This window comes from Salmo salar, chromosome 05, assembly GCF_965601325.2.
Source record: "Salmo salar chromosome 05, fSalSal1, whole genome shotgun sequence".
NCBI classification, from domain to species: domain Eukaryota; kingdom Metazoa; phylum Chordata; class Actinopteri; order Salmoniformes; family Salmonidae; genus Salmo; species Salmo salar.
Genome location: NC_138295.1, coordinates 57,980,220 through 57,991,717, shown reverse-complemented (window position 1 = coordinate 57,991,717; position 11,498 = coordinate 57,980,220). Strand labels below are relative to the sequence as shown.

The 11,498-nt window shown below is 43.0% G+C and overlaps 1 protein-coding gene across 3 annotated transcripts; it reads right to left on the bottom strand.

The window, feature by feature from the left end:
- Nucleotides 1-226: 226 nt before the first annotated feature.
- mgat1 (Alpha-1,3-mannosyl-glycoprotein 2-beta-N-acetylglucosaminyltransferase) lies at nt 227-10,674 on the bottom strand. 3 transcript variants are annotated; one of them, XM_082974892.1, is made up of 4 exons: nt 5,180-7,204; nt 2,957-5,008; nt 1,681-2,613; nt 227-1,532 (listed from the first exon to the last, which is right to left on the bottom strand). In XM_082974892.1, exons 3-4 carry the CDS (start codon nt 2,296-2,298, stop codon nt 834-836), a joined length of 1,317 nt encoding a protein of 438 aa, XP_082831018.1. In that variant the 5' UTR covers nt 2,299-2,613; nt 2,957-5,008; nt 5,180-7,204; the 3' UTR covers nt 227-833. The 3 variants fall into 3 exon arrangements, with proteins under 3 accessions (XP_082831018.1, NP_001135233.1, XP_014056107.2); NM_001141761.1 differs by lacking the exon at nt 5,180-7,204 and having other exon boundaries at nt 2,957-3,095; XM_014200632.2 differs by lacking the exons at nt 227-1,532; nt 1,681-2,613 and adding an exon at nt 10,402-10,674 and having other exon boundaries at nt 3,488-5,008; nt 5,180-9,755.
- Between the last annotated feature and the right edge of the window lie 824 nt (nt 10,675-11,498).

Sequence of the window (11,498 nt, the reverse complement as noted above, 5' to 3'; positions counted from 1 at the left end):
CCCGTTCAAAGGCACTTAAAATATTTTGTCTTGCCCATTCACCAGCTGAATGGGACTATAGCCTTCACCTGGATTCAAATCAAATGTTATTGGTCACATACACATTTAGCAGATGTTGTTGCGGATGCAGCGAAATGGGTCAGTCTATGTTATGGAAAAAGCAGGTGTCCTTTATATATATATGGCAAAGAAGCCTAGGCAGAAACAAATGTCATAAACAGCAGAGTTGATTGGTAGAATTTAATAACATACAGCATTTGATGTGTGTCTTGCATTTAAATAAATACATACTTCAGTAGCAGTCTCTTTGGGAAAAACATTAAGCACTATAATAACCAGGTTAAAATATTGTCAAAACAGTTCTCCAAAAGATTAACTAAATATTGTGAAGCAATTATACTTTAGGACAAATCACTAGTTGACCACCACCAATATTGAACACATCACAGATATATTTTTAATCTCACAGAAATTAGTAACAGACAGGCTCCCAGAAATTGCATACAAGATTGAGAATAATCAAAGTGAATGTTGCATCGAATTTCATGTGCATGATTAGAGTATATAAAAAAGAAATCTCTGAAAATAATGACATATATCCCAACCCCACATTGCAAAAATATATTCATTTGAGCATATGAAAAAACCTGAGAAGTATGGGGAGAAAATCAAACATCAGAAATGGAAGAGAAAGGATAGGCATCTGTCATAACGATCTCACTATAGCTTAAAGCCAAAGGTCCACATCTGGCATTCATTGGTCTCACTTCCGTTGCCATAGTACTAGATGTAACGTACAGAGCCCTTTCCTCTTCAGTCCTTTGTGTTTGTCATCAACTCCAGGTTGGGTCATATTTGCTCCATCCCGGAGGGGGTGCCAGGAAGATTCTCCTTCCCCTTGACAGGAAACTGACCACTCCCCGATACCCTGTCCGTGGGACCCCTGACTTCAAGTCCTCCATCACACCCAGGTTTTTGGCCAACACTTTGAAACCATCTTTACTTAAGTAGTGCAGACAAAATGGACCCGCTCCTTTTAACTGTCCCCGTTGGACCTCTTCATATTTGACCAAAGGCGCACTGTAAACCTGCTTCTCAAAGATCTCCTTGTATTTCTCCTCCTTCAAGTAAGCCAGATCCAGCTTGGTGAAAGGCACAAATTCACTATTCAGTTTAATGTAGCGTAGGTATTTGTCATAAAATTGGCCTAGGCTCACACCTTTCCGTCCAAAGGTTAAAGTTCTGGATATTTCGGGTCGAATACAGGCTCGATCTCTGCGCTGATCTGGCTGACGCATCCAGTCGTCCCAGAATGCACCAGGCCACTTGGGCTCCAGCTCTACCCAGAGTTCCTTGAGCATCATCCAGCCCAGCCCAGGGAAGAAGTCTGTCCTGTACAGGAGGTCTGCTTTAGCAGGGTCGACGTAGCCGTCTCGACCATTGTCATTCCAGGCAGACACGCACCACAGAGACAGGTCAGATTTCAGGATTGGGTGAAGGGATCTGAAGTACTCAAAGAAGTCTGGTGCCACCTAGTGAGAGAATGAAAAACAATGTTTTTTTTTAGTTCAACTGGCAACTAGAGGATGTAAACAATGATGAGCACAAAACAAGTGGATTTAACATTTCACTTTATCACATTCAATACATATTTAAAGTCAGAGTAGAGAAAATGATTACCTCCAAATCATCTTCCACAATAACAACAGAGGAATGTGAAAGAGAGTTGAACACTTGGTTGAGAGCCCAGCGATAGTGCCTAGAAATTTTGTAGTAGCCCTGGAACTTCTTGTGTTCTGGTCTCACAGCAATATCTGACAGGTCTGGTTGTTTCAGGTGAGTTACCTGACTGCCATAAGAACCAATCACCTGTGCAGTCTCCGCATGCCCACAGTCCTGGCTGACTATAATTGGGTAGAGTTCAGCTGAGGGGCGGTACTCTAGGAGTTTGTCCAGGCAGCGTTTGACAGTAACCCTGTTACAGGCTATAACCAAGATGGGAATGACCACTTGAGGGGGGCCAATTCTGCTGGCGCCATTCTCATTGGGTTGTTCCCATAGTGACCGATGACCCTGTATCTGAAGCAGGATTTTTCTCTGCATTTCAAGCTCTGCCTCAAAGGCTTCTGCCATGTGGATCACATCCCCAGCCAAATCAGCCCCTCCTCGTCCTCCATCCATCTCCCTCTCCTCTCGACCAGACAGGGGTCGGCCCCACAGATAGAGGACCACGACGGCATTCCAGGCGACAAAGAGAAAAGCACCACAGAGAATAGCAGAACCTCTCTTACGGAGCATGGCCCAAACAACTTAGGAGGGAAAGGAAGTTTGGAGGACTGGGTTTGTAAAAAATAAGTTGTGCCAAAGGAATGCAGCACGCAAAAAGGACATGTGGAGAGGTTACTTGGTTAGTTTAAATATTCTTGTATTAAAGTAATGAACACATAAGCAAGTAAATAGAATGAGGTAAAGCCGGAGTCAAAAAAAGACAAGGAAGATGTATAAGGTATGAGGGAAAAATTGAGGGAGCGCTGGATTCATCTTGGACAGGAGGTAGGTAAGCTGGTTAGGGGATGAAACTGCTGTTCTTCAGTTCATACCTTCCACGTCAATCTGAAATGATGGATAAAGATAAAGCACAGGGTTCAAGAGCTAGTCATTTAACAAAGTCACTGTCACTTACATTAATCGAGTATAAAACTATGAACTATAGGCCCACTGTAGATAGTTGGAGGGAAAACCTTATCAGAAAGGTGATATTCTTAAGCTAATCGATTTTTTATATCACCTGTAGCTAGCTCTCGTCACGCACTCCCGGAATGCGACAGACTTACTTTATTTTCTGAGTAATCCATCCATTGTTTGAGAACTATATTGGACCTAGGTAATCTTTCGACCGAATTGCTTGGAAGCTAATGTTAGACAGAACATTGCGTTCCCAGAAATCAGCACTTACCTCCTGCTTCCTAACGTAGAACACGTTCGGACTCTGCAGCCATTTCTTCCTTCGTTTCACTAACCTCTTCGATGACAATATGCAGGATCAATAAGCAAGTGAAGAGGACATAATGTATCGTTGTCACACTTTGATTTTGATTGTGTTTGTTATGAAATCAACTTCATTTCGACAGTTTCCTTCTTGCCATATGTTTTCACAAGACTGCAGACTTCCGGATAGCACATTTTTACCGGAAGCCCCGCCTTAACCGTCACCTTGAGAATTTATCCAACTGTACCAATTATGGCTGACCAAATACAGTATAATTCATAATCATCAAACTGTATCAAACTGTGTACTAGTCTTAAGCCTATCTTAGATACATATATTTTGGAGAAAGTTTTTTTTGTCGTCTTCTTAATGTTCATTTATTTTCCCCAAAATATTTATATTCCAGATAGTTTCATATTTCATGAGTGTCTTACATGGTAAAAATAATCCTTTGTATTTACAGGAGTTTTTCGTGTTGACAAATGCAAAAATATTGCATTCAGCACAATGGCTGTAGGCCTTTATTGATCATAGGCCTACTTACCATTGCAGTAACTAATGGAAACAACATGCAATCAATTATCATACATTTCAGGATCATCTAAACGTACATAGGCTATTACATTCTAGATAACAAAATATACCATTATTCTTGGTTATTCATCAAAAAGGCTAAATGTGGCTTCAGGCCAATAAAGATAAATATAATGTTACTATACAATCACAGTTGACACCTGTCTAGAATCAACAGAAGAAAGTTGTCACTGGACTTATATCTCATTCTTGTAAGGCAACCTGGCATAGTTATGCAACAGGATAGGCTTATATAGTCTTTCACACACCCATTTGATTGCACCTTTAGTCATGTGATAATAGATTCCTAACTCCTTTGTGTCTGTGACAATACATGGAACATTTTGTATTTCATAAGGTGTGAAATTATACACTGAGTGTACAAAACATTAGGAAAACCTGGTCTTTCCATGACATAGACTGACCAGGTGAATCCAGGTCAAAGCTATGATCCCTTATTGATGTCACTTGTTAAATCCACTTAAATCAGTGTAGATGAAGGGGAGGAGACAGGTTAAAGAAGGATGTTTAAGCCTTGAGACAATTCAGACATGGATTGTGTATGTGTGCCATTCAGAGGGTGAATGGGCAAGACAAAAGATTGAAGTGCCTTTGAACAGGGTATGGTAGTAGGTACCATGCACAGCGGTTTGAGTGTGTCAAGAACGGCAATGCTGCTGGGTTTTTCACACTCAACAGTTTCCCGTGTGTATCATGTGTATCAAGAATGGTCCTCCACCCAAAGGACAACCAGCCAACTGTGTGAATCATTGGAGTCAACATGGACCAGCATCCCTGTGGAACACTTTTGACACCTTGTAGTCCATGCCCCGACTAATTGAGGCCGTTCTGAGGGCAAAAGGGGTTGCGACTCAATATTAGGAAGGTGTTCCTAATATTTTGTACACGTGGTGTACGTCCACTGCAACCTGCGGATCAATAAAAGAATACAAACAATTCAGAGTATCAGGTTAAATCAGAAGGGGGTTAGATTGATTTGATGGAGTTCATAGCATAATTATTTCCTGAACAATATTGAAAAGAATCTGTCAGATTTTTGGTTTATTTCTAATAATCATCAGAGCTAACAGAGATCTTTGGCTTTCATACAGCGAAGCGATTGTCAAAACAACTGAGTGACTTATCAACTGATAAGAAAACATGTCATCATGCAGCGTGTCTCAAAGTCTGGTGCTTACAGTTCATCGCCTTTCTGGAAGTCCCATACAAAGTGCTTTGAAAATATTAAAACAGCAGGTACACTACAGTGTTTTCACATTGGCCATTCCACCCTGGTGCCTGGGATAGTCGCCTATGCATATTTTTGTGTGTGTGTCTGTATGGGTGTGCACTGCCCTCTGAGGTCCTTTGTTCAGGAGACTGGGAGGTGTCAATCAAAGGCTGTTAATCAAATGGACTTCCACTTTGTCCATTCAATGACTCATCCTGCAAAACGGAACAAAAATAGGCTACATTATGAAGCATATTGTTTTGGGCATATTTGTCATTACATTGGGGTATGGTTTTCATTGGGTATAGCACACCACTTTTCATTGGTTCAGGCACAGTAGGCTATGGCAGAGGCATAATTATGAAATCTCAATGTTCTTCACTCACCTGTTGAGCAATACTTTTGACAGAGGTGCTTTTTCCTCTGATCGTGGTCTGTCCCTCCATGGCAGCTTCACCTACATCATTTGGCCTGGACCTGCAGAACACTCCCAGTTTCACATGCATTATTTCAGACGCAAACACAGTGAAAAAGAAGCATCTGTTCTTCAGAGTAGACCAACCATTTAGGATAAAAGCAGGGATCATATTTTCCTCTATTTCCTTATTGTGCCAAGTTATGGACACATTCAAAACGGCAGGGGAGGTTTCTATGATTTTGTCCCAATTTTTTTTCTCATAGTTCCTACGAGTAATGTCATTTTTAAATTCTTTCACATTGGGCAATTTTTCATTTTGGACATTTGGCATATTCAAGGAGCGCGGGACCCCTGGCGCACAAATTCTTAGCTCCGAAATCTTTACTTGACATGTATAATTTACCGACTCATAATCTCTCGTCTTGGTGTTCCACGCAGGTTTATATTCCAAAGACACTCCATTTCCAAACTCAAGTCGTTGTTCTTGAAAAAATGACTTCCATACTGAGCGAGTTCGTTTTGGCCGCACGGAGTCGCATACCGCTCCGCTAACCAATCCGAGGTTGTATCCCGAGGTGGCAGGCCGCTTCTTGTTCGCTTGATTCCTGGCTAGGATATTCCCACGACACCGTAGAACAGCGGACAAAGCAGAAGCAGAAGGGGTAGAAGCCATCGTTGTCGATATTCTAGTGGTGACTGTCCGCAACGTTAATTCTATTCAGTCACATCTACCATTAACTTATGCAAGCACTGTAATTCAAGAGGAAAACATATCCATGTTTGACGACATAGCTATTCAACCCGAACACTCGCACGGTTAGGCCAATATCCAGTTTGCGTCAGGGGTCTTTCTGGACCGGGGTCTGGTTCACCCAAGCAGAAGCTCCTGCCGGGCCGGGATCGTGAGTATACTTTGTCAACGAGGGTGGGTCAATGTCCAGAAAATGCATAGGCCCGCTCCATGGCAGGAGTCTTCCTCTGCGCCGATGTCCAGTCCAGGCACGGCATTCAACCCAGCTCCATGGCCGGATCCGTGGTCGGGCGGGGGCTACGACCCGCACCGGAGCCGCCACCGACACTAGTCACCCCCCTCCCCATTTGGTTTCATATTTTGCGGCTGGAGTCCGCACCTTTGGGGGGGGGAGGGGTACTGTCACGCCCTGACCATAGAGAGCCCTATGGTGTTTAGGTCAGAGCGTGACTAGGGGGGTGTTCTAGTCATTCATTTTCTATGTTGCTGGTTTGTATGGTTCCCAATTAGAGGCAGCTGGTAATCGATGCCTGTAATTGGGGATCATATTTAGGAAGCCCTTTCTCCCACCTGTTTTGTGGGATATTGTTTTGGTTAGTGCATTGTGTGTGCTCTGTGACTGCACGGTTGTTATATTCATTGTTGTTTTGTTGTAAGTTTCACTATTAAATATAATGTGGAACTCTACGCACGCTGCGTCTTGGTCCACTCATTTCAACAAGCGTGACACAGTGGTTGAAATAGACTTATGTCAATGCCAACACCTGCTTGTAAAAAAAGGCGAAGACATACTAGCATAGCCAGATTAGGTCAAGTGGTGGTCCGAGCATCAGTTAAGTTTTTCGTTGCTTCAAAATCAGTCTTGTTTCTGCCTCACCACAATATTAACTTTTAGGTAACCATACAAATGTTATATTTGAATGATTAAGAGCATATTCCTTAAACAATTAATAAAAAGCTTGCATGTTTTACATCATATGCGCTTAGTCATGCTGTCAAATGTCACTGCCTACTTTCCATTATGAATTACTTGCATGCAAGGTGCACGGTAAGAGGTTTGTCTGTCACACTGACAACCATAGAATGGAAAACAGCTACTACAACTAGAACTAGTCATGAGTGACACTGTTTCACTGATACATACACTGAGTATACCAAACATTTGGAACACCTTCCTAATATCCCCTTTAGCCCTCAAAACAGCCTCAATTCGTCAGGGCATGGACTCTACAAGTTGTCGAAAGTGTTCCACAGGGATGCTGGCCCATGTTGACACCAATGCTTCCCACAGTTGTGTCAAGTTGGCTGGATGTCCTTTGGGTGGTGGACCATTCTTGATACACACAGGAAACTGTTGAGTATGAAAAACCCAGCAGCATTGGAGTTCTTGACACAAACCGGTGTGCCTGGCACCTACGACCATACCCTGTTCAAAGGCACTTAAATCTTTTGTCTTGCCGATTCACCCTCTGAATGGCACACATACACAATCCATGTCTCAATTGTCTCAAGGCTTAAAAATCCTTCCTTAACCCGTCTCCTCCACTTATCAAAACTGATTGAAGTGGATGTAACAAGTGACATCAATAAGGGATCATAGATTTCACCTGAATTCACCTGGTCAGTCTATGTCATTGAAAGAGCAGGTGTTTTTAATGTTTTGTATACACATAGCTTTCAGTAAAATGTTAAAACAGTACACACACACACACACACACACACACACACACACACACACACACACACACACACACACACACACACACACACACACACACACACACACACACACACACACTGAACCTGTCAGGAAATAGTATATCAAAAAAAAAGAAAAGAAAACTAAAAGCAAATGATTCTCTAATGGGACTAAAAGAGGAAGGTGCGACCAAGGTGCACATGCCATGGAACGTTCCGCCAGGCAAAGATCTTATCAGAAATCAAATCAGCACATTTGGTTTAACTGTAAGGTAACGGCATGTAACATGGCACTGGGCCTATTGGAAATGTAATAGTTTTTTCAGGGTGGTAGGATACCTCTGATATGGCAAGAGAGACCTATTCCATTGTTATTTTTATATATGTTTTTAGAAATGTATTATTCTTATTTGAACTCTATATGTACATTCATATTTTGTACGTACATACACATTAGGTAGACATCAATGAATGTAAAACAAAATCTTGAGCTGCACATTTTTACTTTGCAATGTAAAGAATAAGATAATGCTCAGTGTAATCAAATAATCAGTATTTGTAGTAATTCTCCATGGCAGACTTCAGTGCAATTACACAATACACAACTTTTTAATGAACTACATTTCCCCAGACAACATCAATTGTCCACTCTCACTTCACTGCAATAGCTGTCCCGTTCACATTTGGGTAAATGTTCCATGTTCATGATGTGTATACTGCAGGAAGGAAGACAAAATGGTGGATGAAAAATGACTCTTGATACACTTTTCCCATTAGTACTTCTTGTGCATCAGTCCTTCATAAACAACATGGTCCTTGTTATGTATTGACCCCAGTTGGGTGTGCTCTAGTGCTTTCAGAGTCACCTTTCTTTTCAGTTCATTCACATTTTCTTCGTAACTGAGTATTAGTAAAGAAAATGAAATGGCAGATACTAGGATCACTGACAGTCTTTGTCCTCTCAAGACATCGGAGTGATTTTCTCCTCTGGTCTTACTTCCATTCATCCCACCAGCATCCCCTCTTTTCCTCAGGGTATTTGACCCCCTGGTTGACCGGCCTGTGGTTGGCTGGAATTCCCTTGCTGCGGTTTTTTGCCGTTGTGGAGGATCACATTGGGCATGACCATGAAGGCCAGGATGCCCATCAGCATCAGCGCCACGGTGATGGTGATTATGGACGCCATCACGGTGTAGTAGCACTGGTCCGAGCGGAACATCCTGCGCAGGCGACCTCTGACCCTGCTAGGGGGGCGACCCACATCCACGACAGTGGCGAGGCCCTGGTCCATTGTGCCCAGCTGGATGTCGCTGGAGGCCTGCCGGTCCTGCTTCTTGAGAGTGGGCAGGGTGAAGCTGGACTTGGCCAGGCTAGTAGTACCAGGAGGGGGCTTCTTGAGGACCAGCATGCCCTTGCTGCGCTTGAAGCGCACGGACAGCGCCCTCTGCATCTCTGGAGGGAGTTTGCGGAAGATGTCCTGGTTGTTGCCCAGCTGGGGCAGGTTGCGGCCATGGGGCAGGTTGGTGAGCTCTCGACACACAGGGCAGGAAAGAGACTTGAGCTCTATGGAGATCACGTTGATCCGGGCCAGGCACTCCAGACAGAAGGTGTGCCCGCAGGAGAGCAGCTTGGGGGTTTTAAAGACGTTGTCGTATTTGCAGAAGCAAACCACGCACTCAGTGTCCTCCATGTCATTTTCCTGGGGGTCAAACTCCTTCCGGTTGCTGTCATCTCCATCCCTGTCTTGCCTCCTGTTCTCCTCGCTTCTACCACGCTCCCTCCTCGACCCTTTGTCTCTCTTTCTCTCCCTCCTTCTCCCAGATCCCCCTCCTCTCTCGGAGTCAGTGCTCATGGACCTACGCACCTTAGTGAATTTCTCCTTTTTCTCCTTCTCGATGCTGCCTTTGCTGTCAGGTTTGGGTTTGACATTGGGCGGCTGTTTGGCCCCGCAGCCTCCATCGGCACCCTGTCTTTCCCTGTGTTCACTCATGGTGGACAGAGTCAGGCCGAGGTGCTGTGGTAGACGCAGCTGTGATGGCTGGAGTCAGATGGAGAGTGACGTGAAGTTCTGGTTTTTCACGTCTCTCCAGAGGAGCTGTGAAGGAATGCGATTGTCATTGAGATAAGGCAATTGGTTTGTCACAGAGAGCTAATTTAGTTCAGGCAACATAAAGAGCATAGGGAGTGCATTTCTAGCAATGACGCAACAAAAAGTACCTCTTGTCTATCTCAAATAGGTAAAGACAGGGAAATATAGTTTAGTCTATGAATATACTGTAAGTCATTACTTGCCATATAATCTATTGACTAGAATTCAATTTATACAACAAGCCAATGCTATTTTTGAGTTGTCATGCTAGGTTCCATTCCCTCTGCTCGTTTGTGGATATGGATGAGCCATTGACAAACAAGACATAGCCAATGGTCTGTTTGACTGTGTAAAATGTAAATTACATTTGAACGCATTGACCAGGAACATGTTGAAACAGTCTTGGTGTTCTGAACGGTAGAGCTGAAAATGCTGAGCTACTGAAATGTTAAATTCACATACCTTAACACATTATCTAGTAGAGTAAGTCACTATGGGATTTTGTATCGGTTACTCAACAAAATTTGCATTAGTTGTAACAGTCATCAACAACATTGCAAACTATTAGCAAATAGGGATACGCAAGAGTATGAGAGAGTATGGTACATTGAGTTCTCACAATGACAAGTTCATCAGGATGGTGAACACTTACCTGTGGCGGTAGCTGACATGTACCAGGCCGTCAGCGATGGTCCTTCAGAGTACTTTCCCAGTGGAGAATATCCCATTCAGTGAGTCCCTTGCATCTCCATTGAGACAATAATATGCCAAGTGGACTTTACTTCTCCAGTTTCCCCCCTCTTCTCTTGCTGTTTATTTCTCTCCTTTCCCTTCTCTCTCGATCTGTAAATGTGTGTACGGTATTTCCTCTTTATATTCCTCCCTCATCCGTCCCTTTTCCATCTGCGACCTCTCACTCCCTCTCGTCTGACCAGTTGTACCAGTTTATTTGGCATTTAAACCACTGCCTCAAGTTTGTGTGCATCTCTGGAATGTGAGGGTAAACTCAATACTGTTATCGCATGATGTTAATGTATCTCATTGTGTGTATTTGTACATCGTTTTTGGAACCTGTAGAACTGCAATGTGGGTAGTCTGGGTACCGCTGCCAGATAGCGTTTTCCATGTCTGCGTGTGTAAACATTTGAAGTTTTCACGTCATGTTAATCTTTGCATAAACTGTATTGAAATGTCCTTAATGCTCATTTATTTCCAATGGCCACTACAGTTGTTTATCATCTAACTTTAAATCCCACATTCCAAATGAATGTTTTGACATTCTACACACTAGAATGTGGAATGTGTTCGTTTCCTCGTCTGCTGTGGGTCAGGGAAGTGTTCGGCTGCATGGAAAACTCCACTAGACTCTTGAAGCAGAGCACCTAACTGTCCACTGCACTGCAACTTATGTCATGATGCTTACTTGTCATACCTAAAGTGTTTTTGTGGCATCAGACTAAAGCTTCACGTGCAGGTTTACCATAATGACAAGATAAACAGGATCCACCCAAAAGCACTCAAGGCTATCTGCAATGATTCAGCAACACCATTACGCGCTTCATATGACAACATTGAGGTCCAATGAACCTCACCCAGAACTAAAAATGTGCAAATAATTTCATTTACAAAGCCCTTTTAGGTAAACTAATGTTGAAAGGGTTGAAAAATCAGCCATAGAAGGGCATGTAATCCTGATTTCTCATTTCATTTAGCAAAAATAACAGAAAATACAAACAACCCACTAACAGC

Bases quoted from the DNA above. Each gene is read 5' to 3' on its own strand.
- mgat1 (XM_082974892.1), bottom strand. From the start codon at position 2,298: ATGCTCCGTAAGAGAGGTTCTGCTATTCTCTGTGGTGCTTTTCTCTTT. The intron at 1,533-1,680 runs GTAATCATTTTC...TTCTCTCACTAG, and splicing joins TTGTGGAAGATGATTTGGAG to GTGGCACCAGACTTCTTTGA.